The 24,027-nt window shown below is 37.9% G+C and overlaps 1 protein-coding gene across 5 annotated transcripts; it reads right to left on the minus strand.

The window, feature by feature from the left end:
• Positions 1–208: 208 nt before the first annotated feature.
• On the minus strand, positions 209–23,433 carry LOC129749616 (mitochondrial uncoupling protein 4-like). 5 transcript variants are annotated; one of them, XM_055744641.1, is made up of 6 exons: positions 17,357–17,421; positions 17,095–17,251; positions 7,084–7,352; positions 6,762–6,871; positions 2,002–2,484; positions 209–1,941 (listed from the first exon to the last, which is right to left on the minus strand). In XM_055744641.1, exons 2-6 carry the CDS (start codon positions 17,114–17,116, stop codon positions 1,767–1,769), a joined length of 1,059 nt encoding a protein of 352 aa, XP_055600616.1. In that variant the 5' UTR covers positions 17,117–17,251; positions 17,357–17,421; the 3' UTR covers positions 209–1,766. The 5 variants fall into 5 exon arrangements, with proteins under 5 accessions (XP_055600616.1, XP_055600615.1, XP_055600619.1 ...); XM_055744640.1 differs by having other exon boundaries at positions 7,084–7,355; XM_055744644.1 differs by lacking the exons at positions 17,095–17,251; positions 17,357–17,421 and adding an exon at positions 22,553–23,433.
• Between the last annotated feature and the right edge of the window lie 594 nt (positions 23,434–24,027).

Raw genomic sequence — 24,027 nt, forward strand, 5'->3', positions numbered from 1 at the left:
CGATGGTCCATATTGACTTTTCACTGTTTGGTTTACTCTACATAATCGGTTATCCTTGAGAAAGAAGTGTAATGAAGTCGGCCTGGTCAAGATTATTTATCTGCCCTTTGTCGAAGAGTTCCTCGGAAGTCGAAATCTCAACCATATAAGGATGAAGAAAAGTAGTATTTCGGATACCTAATACATAACATCTCGAGCAACATTTCAGTCCAATAAATCAGTTTTATTAATACGCGCACCTCACCATTTCTAGCATCATACACTCGAACTACGCTTAGCACGAAACATTGCAACTACGCTTACTTTGTTGACTTACAGGGTAAACTGCTTTTACAAATGATATTGACTACATATTTATTACTCTTTCGTCTTCGTTTCTGATAAAAAAGAAAAACACGACTATATTTGTATATTTTGGTTTAGCTACTTCAAACTGTAGTCAACTGGTTTTTTCTTCTTCTTATTTCTACACAGTGAGAAGGGTTGTGCTTCTTTTTTTACCTTCTTCTATGTTTAGATAGAATCTAGAATGTAGAATCTCTATTTTAATTAAGCACTTTTCCTAACACCAGTGGTCCTTAAAAACTTGGTTTCTTTTTTTGTGTATCGTGTCGTTATCACTTTGAGAAGAGTCTGAAAACCAAATTCCGGTTTATGTAAATCATTTCCTCCATATAATTTTTTTCCGAAAGTTTGTTATCTTAAAAATGCTCAGTAAAAACGAGATAATTTTGTTTCTCATTGAAGTCTGATCACCTGAACCGTTTGCACGCTCGGAGTAATCCACATAAATTTATTCCAAAGAAAAACTAAGGAATTTCTGTGTCATTTTTGTCTTTCATGTTCCAGGCGGTTAGCGCAAATGAGGCAATCTTTGATAACTAATATCTCAATGAAAAAAAAGTTCCCAAACTTGAGCTTGTCGATTATTCTTTCTTTTTTTTTACACACTAGTGCGTTTTACTGTTTACTCATTCGATTTTAGTAGGATTCAGACGCTTAGTCTAGATCAACTGAGAGGCTAGTTAGTGTTAGGACATTACGAGTTATTATAGGTTTAGGTTTCAGAACATGGTTGAATTCTAGTATTGTCACATGTTGAGTGTTTTTTCTTCTATTTAAAGTGTCGGCTAAAATCTTGCAGGATACAATTGAGGGTTTGAAACGATAACGTTTATGACAGTTAAGTTTTTCAAGTGCAGAACTCATTTGTTAATTGTTGGCTAAATAAACATTCTACTCACTTCGGTAATAAGTTTATGAGAATATTTCATGACTGCTGAACAGAGAAGTTCTCGTTTACGGGGTTGCCAACTCTAACTCAACATAATAACACTCCAAAGAATTGGTTTGTGTATTTTACCCTAATTGCTAGTAAATCTAAAAATAAATCACAGATCACAAATTATAGTCTTCTTAATTCAACACGTTTCTATATAGACGGTGAACCTCGTTTCTTAAATGTTTTTTTTAAAGTGAAAATTCGCTAATTAAGGAAGTAATTGAACGATGGTTAACCGGTCGACGTGATTTTTCCATTTTAAGAAATACTAAACTAAATTTGAGAAAATTTTAAGAACGTTAGGTTTATTGTAGAGCCGATTCCTCGGTAGTGAAGTTAAGTTTGTGCGAAAATAGAATAGGTAAATTGTGCCTGCTATTTTAAAACAATATTTTCTGTGAACCAAAACGCGAGTTACGAAGAAACAATTAACTTATCAATGTACAGTGAAGCTCTAGATGAAATGTTATACGAATACTATCACCTAGTAACCACCAGCGCCAAGACTAGAGCGAATTTGTTCGAACGAAAGCCAAAAAGTCAATGACCAGGGTGCCATACGGATCCAAACAGGAAGGAAACCTTTGTACAGAGCAAAGAACCCTTCCTTGCCAACGGTTTGTTGTAGACAATCCAAAGATCCTTTGTAGAGAAGACCCCTAAAATACAAAATAATAGTTAGTCAAAGTGCTTCTTGATCGACAACAAGCGTGACTTACTTTCCGCTCAAATCCGTTGGTTGATTCATGACCCTAGTCTTGACAACATCAGCCGGTGTACCCATCGTTGCTGCCACCAATCCAGCACATATCGAGGATATGATATGCACCAAATGGCAGTCTGGGAGGCCAGTTTTCTTCATAACGAATCTTTTGACCGTATCGTATGTGGTGAGATCGCCCAGATTTACAAGAGCTGCTCGTTGCACATTCGGAACGCTTCCTTTCCATAGCCCAGTAACACCGCCGCGTCTTACAATTTCCCGGAAAGCGTGGGCGGCACTGTGGACACGTGGTGCCTGGCCCATGAGGCGTCTTTTGCCCTCCATCTGAACGTGTACCTTGACCAGATCGGCCGGAGAGGCCAACCATTGGGCAATCGATCCAGCTCCGACTCCGGCCAGTGCCGATTGCCACAGGGCCAATTCGTTGTTACCGCGAAGTTTCTTTCTCAGCGTGTCGTACGTCACTATGCGGACTCCACTGTCGAAATTTAACGAAAAATTATTAGTTTAGGAAATAAACACAAAAACAATGTGTAGGTACACCACAGTAAACGGGAATCGCTGAGTACGGTAATTTTTTGCACTGAGATTTCAATACGTTGAATTTGTTAATCAGTTATTAACGAGTGGACTGAAACTATGGAAAAAGATAGCTGTTCTTGCTTGACAAAGGATTTTTTTTGGTAAAAAACTATAACTATCTCTAGAAGTATTGAAAGTTCTTAGCCCTAAACCGTGCCAGGCATTTCTACCCGTTCTTGGAATGTCAATTTAACGTCCACAACTAAACCTGCTATATCTCTCTTGTGTAATGTAACCCAAATATAATTCTTAGACAGTATTCAGCTTCAACGACAACAATTCATTTCTACGTTATTCAAAGTCTAAAAACAATCGACTTCGAGATTATAGCAAGCAAGCCTTTGCGTAAATTTTCTGGATTTATCTTGAGTTTATTTTTATTCATCATATTTTCGTAAAGTATCGTAGCGCTAATGGAGGTACTTAAGTTTAGATATTAGAAAATCGTAGAATGCTAATTGATAAAAAATTTGAAAATCAGCTACTTTTGAAAATTTGTCAACAGCTTTGTGCTTTGTATTATGAGAATCTTAAGATGCAAACATGTGTCAAATACGTCAATTATCGATACACTTTTCAAAAAATTTCTTTTTTGACTGAAACAATTTTGACGGATCATTGATATAAAAGTATTTATTACCCAAACACTTGAATTGCCGAATGTTCGCTAACTTTCCCGAGATTTTAACCGAGAGTTCGGTTATTTTAAAAGAACCATCGGTTATTTTAACCGAAAAAATCAAGAAAGTTCGAGAAAAAACTGATGAATTTTCCAAAATAACCAAAAACAGCTCTGTAGATATTTCAAAATTTTTACAGAAAAAACGATCGTGATTTAATAAATTTGACGCATTATTCATCCCTATACTTAGTCAAGCAACAATAAGGCTCATTTCCCGTTCCCTTGGCCCTATCACTTTTAGCCACGCCCCGCTGCGTTGTCCGATTGACAAAAGTGCCAATGTGCCTGATTTTTCAGGATTTGCCTGATTTTTCGAGGCTCTGCCTGTCAACCTGATAAGCCATTGGATTTCCCGGGTTTTTTTTAAAATAAGTCTGATTTTGTCTGATTTTTGCGAATGTGATGAAAAATGGGTAGTAAGGAAGTGCATTAGATATCATTGCTGAAGTGAAAATGTGGATCGAGAAAAGAAAAAAATGGGTCGAGGATGAGTTGGGTCGGTGGCTCCACTCGATTATCCCAAAGGTAAGCCTTAAACCCTGATTTAATAGGTTGGATCTGAGTCGGGATTTTATTCGTATATTTTTCTGTCTCATGTCCAATCATTATTCCTTAGGCGCGGTACTCTATCGTTTTGATATTGCTGGCAGCAATTTGTGTAGTTGCGGCCAAGATTACCATTACATCGAGCATATTGTTTGGTCGTTTGAGGTCCAACTTGTCGCCAGAACGAATTTATTAGACTTCCTTCGTGCCCGAGGAAAACCACCCAACGTTCCAGTGAGGGACGTGCTCGCTGTGAAAAACTTGGACTACATGTTCGAAATCTACCTTTTCCTTAAAGCTATCGATCTACGTCTATAATTCATTTTATTTTCATCTTTCACATTCCTATCATTCTTCTCTCTTCTGAAAAAGTGTTTAGCTAAGCAGACCATTAAAGAAAAACTAAAAACGAGTTTGGCTCCTTAAAACTTAAAGGTATGAGCCGTTTCAAATAAAGATATTATAAAAAAAAACAAAAAAAAAGGTCATCACTTTGAGCGAAATTTCCGTTACATTGACGTAGCCTGGTTTTTATTTAACTAGTCCCTGATTTTTGAAAAAAAAAATGTTGGCAACCCTGCCGATTGTCGAAGGAACACGAGTTTGAATTTTAAATTTACAGAATGTACGTTCGTTTTGAAGATGTTTCCTTTGATTGCAGTAAACTTGTCCGTGTTTATCCGAAGCTCTATTCAGATGCTTTCCGAATTGAACCTACCGATAGCATCATTGCTGTTTGATTTTAACGAAATAGAAAATGATCTACAAATATGGCAAAGGGCGAGTATGCAGACACGCGATTTTCATGTCTGCCTCTCAAAAGTCTAGGAATCCCAATCCCTGCAAAACTCGACAAAAATATGTGTTTGATTAATTTGATCAATTCGAAAGAATTATGAAAAAGCGAGTTTCCATATCTATGGAAAGTATAAGTTTAGTTAAAAACAGTCGGAAAGCTTTTTTTTAGAAAAATTGTTTGAATATACATTTGCAGTAAAACTGGAGCACAAAAATGCATAAGCTTAAAAAACGTTACTGAATTAATCGGAAGTCTAACAGTCGATAATGCATTAAAAACATTACAATATATCCGAGTATACTCAAGCAACCAAAAGTTCCAATTCTACTTGAACGCGTGCCTCCAAAGTTCGAATTTCGCTTAAAAAACTTTAACGGCGACTTTCCCTGGCGTTAGTTTCAAAAATAGCTGTTTCGCTGGCTACACCGCTCTGCATGAGTTTTAACCGATCGATCTCGGAAGGTACTTCTTCAACTTTTAGGAAAATGGCATCTATCTCACCGATCCAAAAGTCTGGAAATACATGTAAAGTTCTGATATACGAAAGGACAATCGATTTCAAGTATCAATATTCGTGTGAGGAGCCGGTAAAAGGGGTCACCCATATTAACTTTTCAATATTTTTGTGATTTTGACGTTATTACGACTGGATTAAGATGAAAATTGGCACATGGGAATTATTTAAGCCAAACAATTGATTTCATTTATCCAAATCTGGGTCAGGAGTCGGCCAAAGGAGTCGTCAACATTAAATATTCACTGTGTTTGCGATATTGACGTTATTTTACATCGGATTGGGATGAAAATTTGCTCCCAAGTGTTTTCAGGGACGGGCAATCAAATTCAGGTCTCAAAATTTTTGCCAGGGGTCAACAAAAGGGGTCGTCCATATTCATTGTTTACTGTTTTTCCTATATAGTCAGGATTTTTCATTAGATTAATATGAGACTACATGAACATAAACATGAAAATTTCGAGGGACGAGTAATTAATTTCAGGTTTCAAGTTTTGGGTCGGGGCGGCAAAAGGGATCGTCCATATTAATTTTTCACTGTTTTTGCGATATTGACGTTATTATGCTATGGTAGGTTCGAAAATTTGCACACGGGAGTTTTGAGGAAAGGGCAATCAATATTAGATATTAAAGATTGTTAAAGTGGCCACCAAAAGGGGTTTAATTTTTTTTTTTTGGCAGTAATTGCGTTGTTATGCAACAATCGAATCGAAATTTATATACGGGGATTGGGACGGTCAATTCATTCCGGATTTAAATATTTGTATCAAATGACAAGAAAGGGGTTCATCCATATTAACTGTTAAATTATTTATTTAACGTGAGTTTGTACCTTTGTGCCTCATCGAGATGAAAATTCATACACGGGGTTCTTTTGGCACGGAAAATATTGCTAAATAATGAATTTGGAAATGCATCTGAAAAATGTTTGGCGATTAACATTCATACAAACTGTTCATAATATATTCCCTGTTGAAAGCGAAACGAAGTTCGTATGGAATCAGCTAGTATACTATCAAAAAAAAAATTTCTAGATAGACTAACCTTCATTAAAGATCTTGTAGTAATGTTTGAGCAAATCTTTCATTTGTTTAACATATCTGGTCGCTGGTTGGCAAGTTCGCCAACACCCAGCGCGAAAACTTTTGATTTGACTGCATCGACAATATACAAAACAATTCAACCTGAATGACGAAGATTTCAACGTATGTAGGATCCCGTTATTTAGAAACGTTTGAATAAAATTTACGAAAAGAAGTAACCAGATTTTTGTTGTTGATAATACATTGAGAAAGTTTAATGGAAAAAATCTTTTACATTAGTAGGTATTTATTTATTAAATTTATTTGAAAATATTTTGGGAAACTCATCGCAAAATTTAGAAACGTATGCGAAATTTTCAGGCCATGTTTCCGGACTGAAAATTTCGGTTTTAGGATATAGAAAACTTCCTTAGAAAAAAATCAACTCGCCAGCATGTCATACTAAACATTGCGTTGCGTGCTTATTGGAGTTCAAAAAGAAAAATTCGGTGAAAAAAACATTCGATTACCAAAATTTTTCCAGATGCGAAATAAATAATCGAAGTCGTTGATTCTTGGTTACTGTGTACCTGCATAGAGCGTTCCTAACCTGTAAACCACGTGGCGATACAGTGCTGGAGTGATCCCTTGCCAAAGTTTGAGTATGCCTTCTTCGCGAATTATTCCTCCGGCTGTTGCTACCATACCACGGTATTTGGGCTGCAATGAATTAAATTTGTGAGTATAAGTTTTCGTAAGAACTGCTTACTCAAGCTCATATCAATGTAGTATTGGAATATAATATATACCTTGTTGTTCAGGGATATTTATATTTAGAATACACTACTATCATCCCTTTACTAAACTGCATGTCTTGCATAACATCAGACTTATCAATCAAATCGAAAGTTTGTATGTAGGGGGGTACTCACCTTACTGATCGCACCGCTGGCTGCAGTTAGCGCTTCACCTTGGATCTGCAAACGCGTCTTGGTCAGATCCAACGGGTAGGTCACGGTTTCGGCAATGCTGGCCGCAAATACCGAAATCAGATAAGTACACCAGAAGGAATCGGCATAGTGATACTTGACCGGACGCATCTCGGTCCTGGTGCTGGGGCTGGCGGTCTGCTGCATCGTGGTTCCAGTTCCAGCCGTAGCCGGCAATGGCTGATCAGGAGGAACCGTTGACGACGAATCAGCTGCTGAAAGAGAAGGATTCGAGGAACAACAGAGAGTTAGTTAGTTCATTCATATTAATAGCGAAATTCGTCAAGATTTAACATTCAATTGAAAATTTGGGAACGAATCTCTGTTTAACCTTTACGGGTGAAAATCATTATCGCGACTGACGAGCCAATATTTACTGTGCAATACGATGACGGCAGTATCAGTTTTCTGGAAGCAGTCTGTGAGATTGTTTCTCAACACCGCGGGACAGAAGTAGCAAAACCGATTATGGCGTTAACCTTCGGAACAGCTGATAATGATAACGCCAATCATTGCGTATTGCCCGTGAGGGGAATGTATGGGTTCTGTCCGTAAACTGAGCGAACAAATTTATTTTTGACAAATTTGTCTTAACCAAAACTTGAGTTTGAAAAGCTTCTTAATCATTTCAATTTCAAAAACCTCTTCTAGTATGTATGAACCCCAGGTCGTCCTATATAACTTCGTATTCCGAAATCAAACCAACCCCGTTTAATTTGAATCGCTCAATAAGGGGTCAAATCAATTGATTGCTGCAATGTACCAGCAGCAACCAGCATTTTGTCCTTTTGCTTCTGCCCTACTGTCATAGTATCACTTGATTAAAGTCTTATAGATAGTTGTTGTAGTTGCGTTGACGTAATATTTGAACTACGTAGTTGTAGCTGACACCCAAAATCAAACTACGCTACGACGACGAGTACCTACACCCACCGATTATCTTCCTGCATCTCGGGTCGAAAGATTGGCCTTGCCTTTGTGTGAAGAAACGGATGAAGCAAAACAACTCACAGAAAAATCGGAGGCTCGTCTACCGTCTATCAGCAGAAGCGCTTGGGGTTAACGTTTTTTTATTTTCCCTCAATCCAATGCCAAAGTGCGTCATTAGTGAATTTTTGACGCGTAATATTTGAAACCGACTTGGTCGACGTTTTTTCTTCTATTTTTTGGGTGCCAATTGATGGCGGGAACTAAATATAGAATCTTATCGTCGACTTTTTCAATGTTTGTTCCATACGTTCAACTCCATCATTACGGCTCTGATTTTACAAAAGGATATTTCTGAAGATATTTGGGTTAGTATAGCCTATCCATCTTCTAACAGTGAAACCATACAGTAATTTTTTTCATTCTTTTGCCTCATAACTTGTAACCCTGAAAAATTAAGCTAATCGGACAAATTTTGTGGAAATCTGTTATGCTCGGCTAAATGAGGCACTTATTGCTAAAGTGGTATAAGCGAAAAATAATTGATGAGTTCATAATGCCAAACAATTCTTCATATTTCAAACTAAAGCTTTGTTAATTTAGAAATGTGACACTTTACTTTCGTGATACATAAGCTCTTAATGATTGGGCATGTATAATTTAGACAGCATTATGCGAACTTATCCGAACTTTTTTTTTACTTTTATTATCTGAATATTTTTATTTAAGTTTTAACTCTTAAATAGAGTACTCTTGTTTGTATACTTTGCAAACCCATATCACAACTACCCGATTCCACTTTAAAAGAAATCTCATGATAATTTTGCTATGTTTTTATCGGATTATGCATTTTGACATTCCTGTAAAAACGTGTTTAAGTGGCACAAAAATATTCAAGTCTTGTTAATTTAGAAACAGCTGGATCCACCAAATTGTCGAGGAAGTCGAGTTTTGACCAAAACTTTTTTTTATAAAACACCAGATCTTGACGTTCCATGCATTTGAAAGCCATTTGGCATCAAAATTAAAATTTCGCTTTTTTCGATTTCCTTTGGTTCCCCCTTTGGTGATTTTTAGCTTAAAAACCGGGGGACTGAGATGGAAAGATAATTCTTTGTATTTGGAATGGCAATGATCAAAATTGAAATTCTGGGACTGAGCGAAGTCCGTTGGCCTAATACTGGAGAACACAAGACTCAATCCGGGCAAGTCCTGCTTTACTCTGGCATACGAGGAGAACATGCTACTCGGGAACGAGGAGTTGGTTTCCTGTTAAGCCCGCAGGCCTACGCGGCCCTCATTAGATGGGAACCGATAAACGAAAGAATAATCGTAGCCAGATTTAGAACACGGGTTAGAAACCTTACAATGGTCCAGTGTTATGCGCCAACTGACGTTGCCGATTTGCAGGAGAAAGAGCAGTTTTACAGTCAACTGAACAGCGTGGTAGAGAGAATTCCGAAGGGTGACATTCAAATCCATTTGGGCGACTTCAACGCAAAGATTGGCTCCGACAATCAAGACCTTGAGCGCATCATGGGGCGCCATGGCTTAGGACAGATGAGCGAAAACGGAGAGCTGTTTGTAGAATTTTGTGGCAACAACAACATGGTGATCGGTGGATCGCTCTTCCCCCATCGACCAGCACATAAGGTCACTTGGGTATCCCGAGATGGCCGAACAGAAAATCAAATTGACCACATCTGCATCAGCCGAAAATGGAGAAGGAGCCTTCTTGATGTCCGCAACAAGCGAAGCGCAGACATTGCATCTGACCATCACCTCGTCCTTGGCGAGATACGACTGAGAGTTGCGCGTGTCCAACGGCGCGAGGAGAAAGTCGGGTGTCGATACGACGTCCGCCGGTTGGAGAATCCAGAGGTGAAAAGGGCATACGTTGAACAGCTAGAATCCCGAGCCTCGGAGCTGCCGACAGACGGAACAGTCGAAGAACAGTGGTGTGGAATCAAGAATGCCTTTATCACGACGAGCCGTGGTACTCTCGGTAAAGTTTGTGGAAGAAGAAGTGAATGGATGTCGGATGAAACTTGGAGGATGGTCGATGATCGGAGAAAGGCGAAAGTCGGAATTGAGCAGGCATGTACCGGGTCAGCCAAATCAGCCGCCCGCTTACGATATGCGGAGCTGGAAAAGGCAGTTAAACGAGCTTGTAGACGAGACAAGAGAGCCTGGACAAACTCCCTAGCCGAAGAGGGGGAAAGAGCCGCCGCCAATGGAGATATCCGATTACTTTATGACATTTCTCGCCGCCTCAGTGGTGCAAGGACTAATGCAAGAATGCCGCTGAAAGACCGAGCAGGTCAGTTATTGACCGATCGAACAGATCAGCTCAAACGATGGACTGAGCACTTCGAACAACTCTTCCGAGTCACGAATAGCGATGGCCAACAGAACCCGCAGCTCGAGGCGCCTACAGTAAGTCGCATAAATGGCGTCAACTCGGAAGCGCCCTCGCTGGCTGAAATAGAAGCGGCAATCAAAAACATGAAATCCAACAAAGCACCTGGGATCGATTGTATCCCTGCTGAAATGCTGAAAGCCGACCCTGCCCTGTCAGCACAAATGTTGCACCGTCTTTTCGCTGACATCTGGGATACTGCAACATTCCCGGCCGACTGGATGCAGGGTATCCTCGTAAAGGTCCCGAAGAAAGGAGACCTGACAGAGTGCGGTAACTGGCGAGGCATAACGTTGATCTGTACAACCCTTAAAGTACTCTGCAAAGTGATCCTGAACAGGATCCAGGAGAAAATCGACGCTACACTCCGACGGCAACAAGCTGGATTCCGATCCGGACGATCATGTGTGGACCACATCACAACGCTACGAATCATACTGGAACAAATCAACGAATTCCAGGACTCTCTTCTGCTGGTGTTCGTTGATTTCGAAAAAGCATTCGACCGACTCAACCATGAAAACATCTGGGCGGCTCTAAGGCGACGAGGGGTCCCAGAGAAACTAGTCCATCTCATCGAAGCACAATACGAGGCATTTTCATGCAAGGTCTTGCACGATGGTGTCTTGTCCGAACCAATCCCGGTAACTGCTGGAGTGAGACAAGGATGTATTTTATCACCGCTACTTTTTCTAATCGTAATGGATGAGATTCTGACTGGATCGATCGACTGTGCACCGAACCGAGGATTGCCGTGGAATCCTTCAACAATGGAGCATCTGAACGACCTTGACCTGGCTGACGATATTGTTTTGCTCGCCCAAACGCAACCGGATATGCAGAGCAAACTCGACGACCTCACCGAAAGTTCCAAGGCAGCAGGTCTCAAAGTCAATGTCGGAAAGACCAAGTCGATGGAGATCAACACAGGAAATCCCTCCAGTTTCATGGTAGCTGGGCAACAAGTTGAGAAAGTGGAGTGCTTCCAGTATCTTGGTAGCCAGATAACGCCTGATGGTGGTACCAGGAAAGACATCGAAACCCGGATCAGAAAGGCCCGATTTGCGTTTGCGAGTCTCCGAAACATCTGGCGGTCACGCCAGATCTCTCTACGAACAAAAATCCGAATCTTCAACTCAAACGTCAAATCCGTATTGCTGTACGGGTGCGAAACTTGGTGCACATATGCGGTGACGACGCGAAAACTGCAAGTATTTGTAAACCGCTGCCTGCGGAATATCATCCGCGCTTGGTGGCCTGGCAACTGGATCTCGAATGAGGAATTACATCGCCGGTGTCATCAAAGGGCGCTAGAAATCGAGATTCGAGAACGTAAGTGGAGATGGATTGGGCACACGCTGCGAAAAGATGAAAACGAGATTTGCAGAGAGGCGCTAGATTGGAATCCAGAAGGTCATCGAAGAAGAGGCAGGCCCAGAAACTCGTGGCGGCGAAGCCTAGCCGCTGAAATCCGAACTGTCGACGAAAATCTTGACTGGGACCAGGTGAAGACGCTGGCTCCGGATCGTCAACAGTGGAGGTCTTTTACCACGGCCCTATGCACCGGAGGATCGGCGCGGGATCATTAACTAACTAATGATCAAAATTCCAGAATTACTGCACAATTTGCAAAAATTCGCACAAAATCTTTCTATCATTTTAACACAAATTTACTCATTTTGTCGCACAATTAGCAACAATTTCAATAATTGGCCGCACAACTTGTGTGATCGTTGGTGTTTCTACTGAGCTGAAATTTTGCACAGGTCAGTTATTTTGGGCCAATCTAAAAAAATGCAAATGGTCGGTTTTCGAAATTCGACATGGCTGCCAAAAATATGGTTTCAGCAATTGTAAGATGTCATATGTACCATGAAGTTTTACTGAGATTCAGGACCGAAGCAGAATTTCAAAAATCTTAAAGAGCAATTTTTTCAAATTTCTAAATTTTGCATTCCGGAAATCAATCTTTGGTCAATTGGTGTCTTTTTGGACCACAATACCTCGTAAAATTATCCTTTTCAGTACCTTAAGTCAAATTTGGATAAAAATCGTTAAAATTTAAGTCCATTTAGGTAACACAATTTTTTTTGCAAACGATTTGCACAGTGTTTTGCTATCAGATAAAATTGTATCTAGTCGTTTTCGGGGGATAAATCATCTCATAGTAAGTAGGTCGAATGAATCTTTTCTGTTTAAGGAAATGTATTCGAAAAAATGTAACATTTTGTTTTGTGAATAACTTTTGAATGCATGAATGGATTAGAAATTGATGAAATTTTCAACGAAGCTGCTTAGTAATTGAATGTTCACATTTGCAAATTTTTGTTACGTTCTGTCAAGTGGTTTTAGAGATAGCGTCCAATGAAGAAGTTTTTCGATTTTAATTTTTGGGCACCACGTACGCCATCTATAATGTTTATCACGGACCACTCTTTTTCAAAATTAGGGCTAACTTTGATAACGTTTTCTGTTTCCTGAAGCTTGACTTTCAAGTTCAAGTTATGACAAATTAAGCCGATTGTCCTTCTTGGGTACAAAAAAGCATATTTGACTTTTTGTCATTCCACCACAATTTTTGCGTAATGTCACCAATACAGATCTAGCCGAAACTGAGTATAAACTTTGTGAGACTTATTTGAGTGCTATGCAGGGAAAACGTTGCCTTTGGAGGCAGCCTTCTTGTATATTTAGCCACTAATCATGTCAATCATTATAAAACACCGACTAAATTGCAGCTTCAACAGATCAGCTCGTTAAGTACTACAATCAGAGAAATCTTTGTGTTTGAACCAAAAAAACAATTGATTTTGATTCAAAAAAATATTATATTGAAATGAAACAAACTCTTTTTTATTTGATACAATGTATTATGAGTTTGAAAAATTATTTGAAATATAAGAAAACAGGTTAGAAACAAAGGATCTTTTATTTGTCCCAAAATCAAAGTAATTTTCCTTTGTTTGGCCTTTGTTCTAAAAAACTTTTTGCTGCGTGTAGACATAAATTTTTTTTTCTTTTTTTTTATCTTTGTCTATCTCTGGAACATCCAGGTAAGACTTTTGTCAACAAAAAGTTTTTGCTGAAAACATGATAGGTGCCCCTGGGCTCAAGAGTTCGTTTTGCATTCTATAACCAAATTTTTCTAAAATTTTCCTAGCTAGCGGTCAAAATATTTTGCGCACGATTCGACCACCGTATTTTGTTTATTCTACTGGTGGGCAGCTTTTTTTAGTTGTTGAAGTTAAGTCAGCCCTGTTTATTAGTCAGCTAGACGAACCAGTTAGAAAAATTGATCTTTTTTTTGTTACTTCTCCTATTGAAATTTCCGAATTGTGCAAGATAAAACCTCTCACATTCCTAACTTTATGGAATCAATCATATTTACTTTTATTCGAATTTTAGATCACTGTTAGATCCTCTAGGACCCCCTCAACGTTTTACCATATGACCATATGGTCGGATAGTGCATTTTCAGCGGTTTTTAGGTCTCTCACAGGGACTTTCCTAGATTTTTCTCGATCCTGCCCAAAAAATTTTATCAATGAGCTTCTGTATTGGAAGCTATCTCAAAAACCACTTAAAAGATTGTCATCAGATTTTTCACACATATAGAATACATTACTAGGTAGCTTAACTGAAAATTTTATTTATTTCAATCCATGCACTCAAAAGTTATTAACAGAACACAGTGTTGCTGTTTTTCGAATACACTGCTCATTGAATTGTAACATATGAATGATGTCACAGTGTTAGTTTAAATTATGATCTTCGAAAGAAATTGGTTGTATGAAATGCTATATCTCGATGTCTTTGTTTGAGGATGTCAAATTATAGAGGAGACTCCTCTCCCCTATCCAACGAATTATTCAGATATAAAATCTAACGAGGGGCTAGAACAACATTTTTTTTTGAAGATTTACGAACAAAATCTGAGCAAATTTTAAGATTTTCACTGATAAATACTTTTAAAAAAGGTCTTATTTTCAATTTTCCAGCTAAGATGTGTTAAAATTTATTCAAAAATAAATTTATAATAACTTTGAATCCTCCATTCTGATAAATTTCAAAATTAATTTAAAAGTTATCAAAAAAAAACTTTATATTTTTGTTTTTTTTTTTTTAATTTTCTACAACGTTGTCAGTTATTTTAACAGCTAATTCTTTAAAGTTTTGCTTGATAATTTTAAGATTTTCTTCGAAAATTATAGGTTTAGGTAAAAATTGTTGGTCAAAAATCTTTTAATTTTTTTTTTTAAGTTGTTAATTTTTTTCGAAGGAACTTCAATACATCAAAAGTTAGAAATGGAAAATTGGAAGTTCTTAGGAATTAATATTAGTGAAAATTTTAAGAACTCGCTCTTGTTTTTCGATCGCAAATTTAAAAAAAAGTTGTTCCAGAAAATCAATCGGGGATTTTTTTCCCTAAATAGTTGGATAGGGAAGACTACTCTATAATATGGCAAATTTTTCAGCTGATTTTTTTATCTTGAAATTGTTCTGAAAAAGACACCGTGATATGTACTGATTTGACGAAGTGAATTTTTTCTAAACATTTGTTTGGAAAGAGTTGATTGAAGCAAGAATATTTATCTCTTACAAAAAATTTGTTATCTTGTATTATTTATTGGTAAATTATCTGGAAAATTGTCATATACGTATGTTATTAAGCATCGAATTGGGATGAAAACTTGTTGACGATAGTTTTAAAGGAAGTGTGACCGATTTCATGAATCAAATTTTGTATCAGATCGAGTCAGTTTTGTCTATGTTGAGGTTATTAATAATAGAATGAATTAAAAATTTGCGCACAGAGGTTTACGGACGAGCAATTGATTTCAGATTTGAAATTTTGTGTCAGGAGTCAGTCAAAAGGGTCGCATATATTAAATGTTCACTGTTTTGGCGGTATTGACGGTCATATGCATTGGATTGGGATGAAAATTTGGACAAAGAGGTTTTTAGGGACCGGCAATCGATCCCAGCTATCAAATTTTGCACAAATTTTGGTGGTGTCAGTAAAAAGGATCTTCCATAAAATTTTTTCCCTGATTTGGCGATATGAAAATTTGCTTACGTGGGTTAAATTTTGAATTTAGAGGGTCGAGAATCGTCAAAAAGCAATGTTTTGCTATATTATCGGAATGGATTGATGTGATAATTGGTACACGAGGATTTTGAGGGAAGATCAATCCCCAATTTTGAGTTCTTTCTCATTACCTATCCGCCGTTATCCTGCGTTGTTTATGGGGTGGGGATAAATTTTTAATTTTCGATGTTCAATATAAAGAATATTGAGTCTTGTTTTGTGTAGAAAAACATCTTATTTTATAATATTTTTACATTCACTGCCGAAACAAAGTTTGTACGGGATCAACTAGTTAAAATATAAAAGTTATGTACAATCTTTGGAGCTTTTTGTTCATCTCTGGTGATTTTTGACGGGTTAAAAACGGGTTAACAAAAACACCATTTTCACGATTTTTTTCTAGAGCTATCGTTCAAACAAATGTATTAAATTTTATTGCATTATACAAAGCATTGTTAAAAGAACATTTAGTAATTTTTTCGTAGAAAAATATTGAAATATTAGCCGGTGACGGAGCACTTTCGAGGATGCCTTTTAGAAAACAGGATTTGCGGTGGACACTGTATCTCAGCACAGAATCATCTGAAGCCAAAACTCAAGCGCAAAATATTTTCAATAGATGTTTTTCTGGACCCCAACGTTTTTATTTAACTTAAAACAAATTTTATGAAATTTTTGTGGCTGTTTGAAGTAAAAACTACGATTTTTCACGAAAAAATCCGCCATTTTTTATCTGTAAAATATCCCCAAAGTAAAAAAAAAAGAAAAACGTTGGGGTCTGGTATTTTATATGTAGAAAATATGTTCCAAATTTGAATAGAATCGGATAAGTAGTTTTCAAATGACGATGTCCACGGACTTTAAAAATGTGCTTACGAGAAAAACGCGTTTGAAGTGTCTGCTCGTGCTTTCTTGCAGTATTAGATAGGAGGAGATAAAGGCCTATAATTTCTACAGTTTTGCTTAAATTGAATTGAAAATTTGACACAACATTCTTGAAATGTTTACAATAAGAAAATAAAAAAAAATAAAAAATCGATTTTTTGAAAGTGTTAGACCCTACCCACCCCCCCCCCCCCCTCTCTTAAAGCACTGAACCATTGACCAGTACTTCGTTGTTGGATGTCACATGGTCCATCTGTTCTTCGGACAAAATAGGCATGAATGTATGACATAATAATTTAAAATTCTTTGAATTGTTTTTTTTTTTATTATTTCATCTTAGTATACAAACAAATCAGCTGCGATGAACTTGAAACAAATTAATCACAGACTCTTATCCTGCCAAAAAGGTTATTTATAAAAATTATACATAACTAGACGATCTTACTCATTATTTATTGCACTAGTAGTCGTTGTGAGCTGACACTTTCGAAACTAGCATTGTTTTGGTTGATGCCAGTCTTGAAGGTATGAAACACAGCACTGATGATAAGCCACCGTCTAACATTGTTCTGACATTATGTAAAAGAAAATTTGGCACATGACCCGCACCAGCAAAAAATCACCATGCACTTACATTTTCTAACTGCAGATTGCATTACTAATTTTCACTTCTTTTTGTACCCGCGCGTCTGTGAACTCCAATACAACGTTTACGTCTGTTCAACACCAAACACACCCACCGCAGCTCGCGTCACGCGTTCCCTCAAGGATGCACACGATCGCTGCTGCCGCTGTACAACGGAAGAACGAACGCACAGAACGATTAGCAACAGTGTAATAACGTCCATTGATATGTATGTAGAAGGCATCGTCAGCTGAGCGAGCCAATCAATCACCTTTGAGAGCAAACCCAGTCGAGATGCTTGTCGATCTTAATCTAATTCGGAACTGAGAACTGCAGCTGCAGCAGCTCGGGATCTTTGCTCACTTACCGGATTGCAACTTATGCAGAACGCAAACTGTATCACGGGTGACTTTGGAATTGGCTGATGTGTTGCTAACGTTCGGTACATTCAGGCGGTATGTAACTTGTTTTTAATTTTGATCTTGAATATCCAAAATAATAGTTTGCAAATCATACGATTGGCAGTTCATATTCTTTTAATAAGTGTTTTAAACAAAACTAAGCTGTCTTACTGTTATTGTTACTTAAATAACAATAAACAAAATCAATGAGCATATGTTTGTATGTGGAAAACATACAATTTGCATAGTTTATTTCAAATTTGTGTTCAAAGATGTGAGGAAGCCAATAGCACATTTTTCTCACTTTATTGTGCGTCCACTTTTGATAACCGCACGACTTCACTCTTATTTTTGTGACGAGATTTTATATTTATTTTAGTTTTTAGAATAGTTAATGTTAATAGCGGTAAGTTATATGGAGAGTTTCACACAAGAAAATATTCTGTCAGAAGTTTTCTTTGTCAGCCACCCTGCGGCTTTGAATATTTGGTTTTTTTAATTCAAATTCCTAAATTTACTTAATTAAAACCGAAATCTGTAGGGTGGCAAACTTAAGAAAACTTCACGACAGAATGTTTTCTTGTGTGGAATTCTCTCAGCAATCTGAATCTGTCGTTGGTTTCGACTGAAACTTACCGTTATTGACCTGAACTGCTTATGATACATACACAGCCGTATCTTGTCAACATCCCGGTGAGTAGTAGAACACATTTACTACTTATCTTTACTAGGCCGGGCCCACTGTGCAGTATTGGACGCAAAGACAACTGGAACACAGGGAGGAAGCTCCTTGTAGGGTGGAGAATAAGTTCGTAGTTTAGATTTTGTTGTATTCACAATGAATGGTTCACTTTTTCCAATAAAAAAAATCGATTTTTCATAAGTACGATGGATTAGAAACTGAAAAATGAGGAGGCGAAAATCTTCATTTCCGAAAAAAGCCGATTTTTGCATTTTATCAAGGCCAAGAACCTGCCCGGGACGTTTGTGACGGGAAAAGAGCGGAAAATATGTTGTTTGGTCGGTGTTAGGTCTGGGAATTCGGTGGATGCATAAAAACTCCCCATTCGAGCTTCTGGATTACGGCATTTAACGTTAAGTGCAAAATGGCGCCTGGCGTACAACTCAAGGCGCTATTATTAAAGTGTTATTATATTAAAGTCTGCTTCATTTAATATTGGAACAAATTCTTTTGCTCATTGTGGCGCTCCTAGTGGACGGATTTGGAAACTTTTTTCACCCACGTGTCGGGAAATTCATTACCTTTCACCATGTATTTATGTCATAACACCAAACGATAGCATTTTGTAAACAACCGCCATGGAAGCCGAACGGAGAGATCAAATTGTGCACAGTTTTCTTGAAAATCCATTGTTGTCGGCATCGAAGCTAGCTAAACAGCTTAAAATGCCCAGAAATACCGTATGGCGTGTTATCAAGCAGTACAAGGAAACATTGACGACGGCTCGGAAGCCGCATTCGAAGCGTCGGAGTGGAACTGTCGACCGGAAACTGCGTGGGAAAGTCATCAAGGCCGTCAAGAGGAATCCCAATCTTTCAGACCGCGATTTGGCCAATAAGTTCCAGGCCGCTCACAGTACGGTGCGACGAATTCGTCTCCGGGAAGAAATAAGGTCATTCCGAGCCAGCAAACAGCCAAATCGGACGCTGAAGCAGAACAATGTGGCCAGAATCCGTGCTCGAAAGCTGTACGACCAAGTGCTGACCAAGTTCGACGGATGTATTCTGATGGACGATGAGACCTACGTGAAGGCGGACTTTGGGCAAATCCCAGGTCAAAAATTTTATTTGGCGACGGCTCGGGGGGATGTACCTGCAAAATTTAAGTTCGTGTTTGCGGATAAATTCGCCCGCAAGTACATGATTTGGCAGGGGATATGCAGTTGTGGACAGAAAACCACAGTCTTTCTCACTGACAAGACAATGACATCAGAAGTCTACAAAAAAGAGTGCATACAGAAACGGATTCTGCCGTTTATTCATGCCCACGACCGTCCAGTAATGTTTTGGCCGGACCTCGCAAGCTGCCATTACAGCAAAACGGTTATGGAATGGTACGCAACGAACGGGGTCAGCGTAATACCGAAGGACCTCAACCCCCCAAACTGCCCCCAGTTCCGGCCGATAGAGAAATACTGGGCAATCACGAAGCGGAGGCTTAAGGCAAAGGGAAAACTTGTTAGGAACATGACTCAAATGAAGAACTGGTGGAATCAAATCGCCAAAACGGTGGACGAAAAGGGTCTGCGCCGCCTAATGTGCCGTATTACGGGAAAAGTACGAGAATTTCTTCGAAACAGCAATGAATAATTTTTTTAATTTTTTTTATGAAAGAGTAAAGAAAATGCTACATTTGTATGAAAAACAAATTATGAATTCGTTAATAAATGACTGAACTACACGCAATTGTTTGTGTTCCAATATTAAATGAAGCAGACTTTAGAATTTAAATTCGCAAAACAAAATACCTTAATGCAGCCAACAAATAATGCTATTATTTTGGTCTCAGCTTGAATCTTAACTACATGATGAAGGTTTATTGGTACCTAGTTTTGCTATCGCATAAAATTCTTTATGTATGTTGATAATCCCCATGGGTGCATGGATTCACCGCAGTTTAACCAAAGTATAGATAAAATTTTAATTTATCTGACTCCCGAGTTCCATACCCGGCACCATGGCTTCGTGTGAACTGCTATAAATTGTATGTTTTACGTGACACGTAAATATATATTTGGAAGAACAATTTAAACAAATACGCAACCAGTTCAAAATGTATAATATGCTTGATATTATACATTTACTACAAGTATTCCGGCACCCGTGTACCTTTCCAGTTGGCATCTGAATGAACGTTCTCATTTAATCAATCGAAACTAATATATTAGAAGAAATATATTAGAATGAAATAAAAAAGAACAATCTCACCAAGTCGTAGGCATTGATTGCTACTCTTTTGCATTCGTAGGATCTTAATCAGTAATTGGTCTGATTGAAGCCAACAGTTTCCGACGCAAGCCAATCCATATCTCTCATTCATAACCCGGTGGCAATGCTGAGTTCTTCTTATGCGTTTGCATTTGGCAAAGGCTTAAACAAGCAATTGCATTCAAATCCTCTCGCAGAACGCAACCTTATTATTTACCACTTTTTTCGGACTATTTCTTACCGTCAACTGGGGCAACATGCAACAATTTTCAACTTCAATGGCTTCTAAAAAACTTATGTTCACAGTTAATCCTACCTCTTATACATCAAAAGTTTTAAGGTTGATGGGACACCAAACTGACGTAGTCAGAAAAATTATTGGTTTTACCAGTTATTTTTAAATTTACAAAAACATGCGATTTTCACCCCACTAAGAAAAAGGGGCAAGTTGCAACAAACTCTGTAACTAATGAAAAATCAAATGAAAACGTTTGAAAATTTAAAGTTTTTGATACATTTGTGATGTCATAACGCATGAAGTACCAATTGCAGTAATATTTGGTTATATCCGAATTTAATTTTACATTTTTTCTGTCAAAATTGTTTTTAATAAAAAAGTGTTCATCTGCTGCATACATTTAGGGGTAAAAAATACTACAAAATATTCTATTATCTTAAATCATGTAAATAAATCTTAGGATGGATGTATGTTTAATGTTAATAAACGCATAATGCAAAACAATCATATCCGAGCATATGGAAACGTGATTTATGAGATTTAGTTCTGATTTGCATTTTGTTGCATTTTGCCCCAGTCAGCTAACTGAATTATAAAAATATTTATTTAAAAAAATTGGTGATTGTCCGAAAAATATTTATACACCAACAGTGTTGGTATTGGATAAAGAAAGCAATATAAAGTTTGTAGGCGATATCATTAAGCCAATCCGTCATACGAGGTGAAGTTTTTTAAAGCATCGAAAAATGTGAAAATTTGAACATCTATTATTCGATTTTTTTGAATTTTGTATGAGAATCAAAAACTTTAAAAAACTTTTTCCCGATGTTAAAAAGAATCAATCATCAATTTGTTATCATTCAATGATAACTTTATTACAGTACATTGAATTAAAAATTAAATGAGTGTTGTGGTATACAAATGTTGCATCTAACCCTGCCTTTGCATGATGCCCCGTTTGACTGCTTGATCTGCTTTTCCTTCCCTCCCCTCGCCCTTTTCTCACAGATAAGAGTCTCCACACCAGGTAATACACAAATCACCAAGTCGGCCGACAATCAATCAATTCCACATGCAATTTGTTATTTTGAATTTGCCAGTATTTCCCAAATATATTATTGTTTTCCTCATTTTATAAATTTTCAAAATTTCAAATAACCATCGAAGATACATAATTTCAATATTGTATTTTTATTTTAAGTCTAAAAGTTCAAATATCTTCGGATATTCAACATTTTAGAGAAGACAAAATCTCGTAAATTCAAAAATTTTCACTTGAACTTTTTAGTATGAGTTTTGCTATCGCATAAAATTCTACATCTAATCTAACAGCTTGCTTTTGATAGCTTATTCTGATCTTTGTATGCTATCAAAAAAGCTTAGAAATTATAATGATACCTGATTTTGCTATCGGAGAAAGATGAAAAAATGTTCTCAGTTTACACCTCGTTTTGCTATCGATATGGGCATCAAATTCTACTCAAATCGTGTTTTACTATTGTTAAATAACTGAGTTAATTTGAACCAATTTGAAGAATTAAAATTATTCGTCCTGTTTCTCCTCGCAGTACGGTTCTATTAAGATGTGATGTACCCATTAATCTGAATCTATGGGGAGAATGGACTCGTGGGCCGGTAGTCGTTTTTTTTTCGCTCTAAGTACGGAAACGTTTGTGTATAAAAATAAACAAAACCTTCACCTTGGTTGGATAAAAGCCAGCCAGTAGTAGTTACAGGCTGATTTTGTATGCGCCTAGCTAGGCTTGTAGTTGGGTAGCATAGTATCCACGAGTTAGCTAGTAGTGGAATCACCCAATTATGTAAAGGTGTTATTCAGAGCTTGTGTGAGGGTTGATGGATTGTAGCTAAACATGCTTACCTTAGCGGAAGGATACCAAGCTGAAAAAATTCTTCTGCTTTCGATGGGGTTTTCCGAAAACCAAAAAGCTTTCAGGATAATCTATTTAGTGATGTGAATTAGCTGCGCTAGCATTAAAGCTAGGTGGCAATCCGTGGGCTGTCGTTGATGTTGATGTTTGACGCGGATGATGTCGAGACTGGTGGAACCGGTGATGATCGTCGTATAAGTTACTATTGCACACTCTCATTGACAGCGTGTGAGAGTTTAGTCGACGCGAAGTGTTGTTTGGAAAGAGCTGTTTTCCACATTTAAGCTACGAGGCCACTAAACATGATTATGTAATGGAAACGGAAATAAATCGACCCTGCTTAACGGGTCCTCCCACGACTATGCATCAACGACCTCCTGAACTCGTTTCGGTGGTATTCCAGTCTTTCCAGTTCTGGAAACGGAATACACGTTACATGCATAGAATCGCTCCTCACAACGCACTTTTAGTTGGCAGCTCAACCGGACCAGAAAATAAAGAACAAATCAAACAAGCGAGGAATGATTTTTTCAACAAACCGAACAACAACACCACTCTTTCTTCTCACACTCCCGGGAAGCCTTCCGAAAGGCTTATTAAAATTCTATTAAAAAACTTTTTCTCAAATTGATTATGAGCACGTATTGTTCGCTTATGGCCATTTTATGTGCTCCACCAGCTTAGGTAGGTGTAAAAATCAAAGGCCTGTTTCCGATCGAGACAGAAAAGTTTAGAATTAACAAACCACTCCACAAGACCTCACTTTTAATGGCTGAACATGATGACAGAAATTGCAGAATCGTAAACCCCTAAAAATTCCGACTCGACTCCGCTCGCGTTCAACTTTACAGGTCGACTGCACTCAAAAAGCAGAGGCTCGACTCGACCCCAGCTGGTTCGGTTTGACAGAACGCGCGATGAAGAAATTCACTGCGAGGAAACTCGCACGCATTCATTCCGAAAAATAAGTTCACTCTCACGTATGACGTCACATGAATTATGATGTTGTATTCTCTCTGTGGGCAGGGTTGCCAACTATTTTTCAGAAAAGTCTGGAAGATTTTTAAAAAATGTCTGGAAATTTCTGCAAATGTCTGGACACCTAAGTATTGAAGGTGGCGACCTTTTTTTTGGTCCCCAGATCTCAATGTTACAATAGTATTTTTCTGTCACTATATCAGTCACGTGCTCTGTCATTTGCCAAGGTTTCGAACCCTTATTGAATTCATAGTTCATAGGTTCTACTAATCATTTCCTCAGGGTGGCCACTCGAAATCCATTTTGGATTTCCCGCATTTTTCCCGACTTTCTTCCGCATGTTAACATGATATTCCCGATTTTGTAAAACAGGAAACAAAACAAAAATTCGAATATTTATTTTTGAAACCACCTACCTAGACCTAGTTTTCTAAGATTTGCCTTTGTTTTTATATTTTTTTCAAAAATCGTCCTGAATTGCCCGACC

Source organism: Uranotaenia lowii, chromosome 2, assembly GCF_029784155.1.
Source record: "Uranotaenia lowii strain MFRU-FL chromosome 2, ASM2978415v1, whole genome shotgun sequence".
Lineage (NCBI taxonomy): Eukaryota > Metazoa > Arthropoda > Insecta > Diptera > Culicidae > Uranotaenia > Uranotaenia lowii.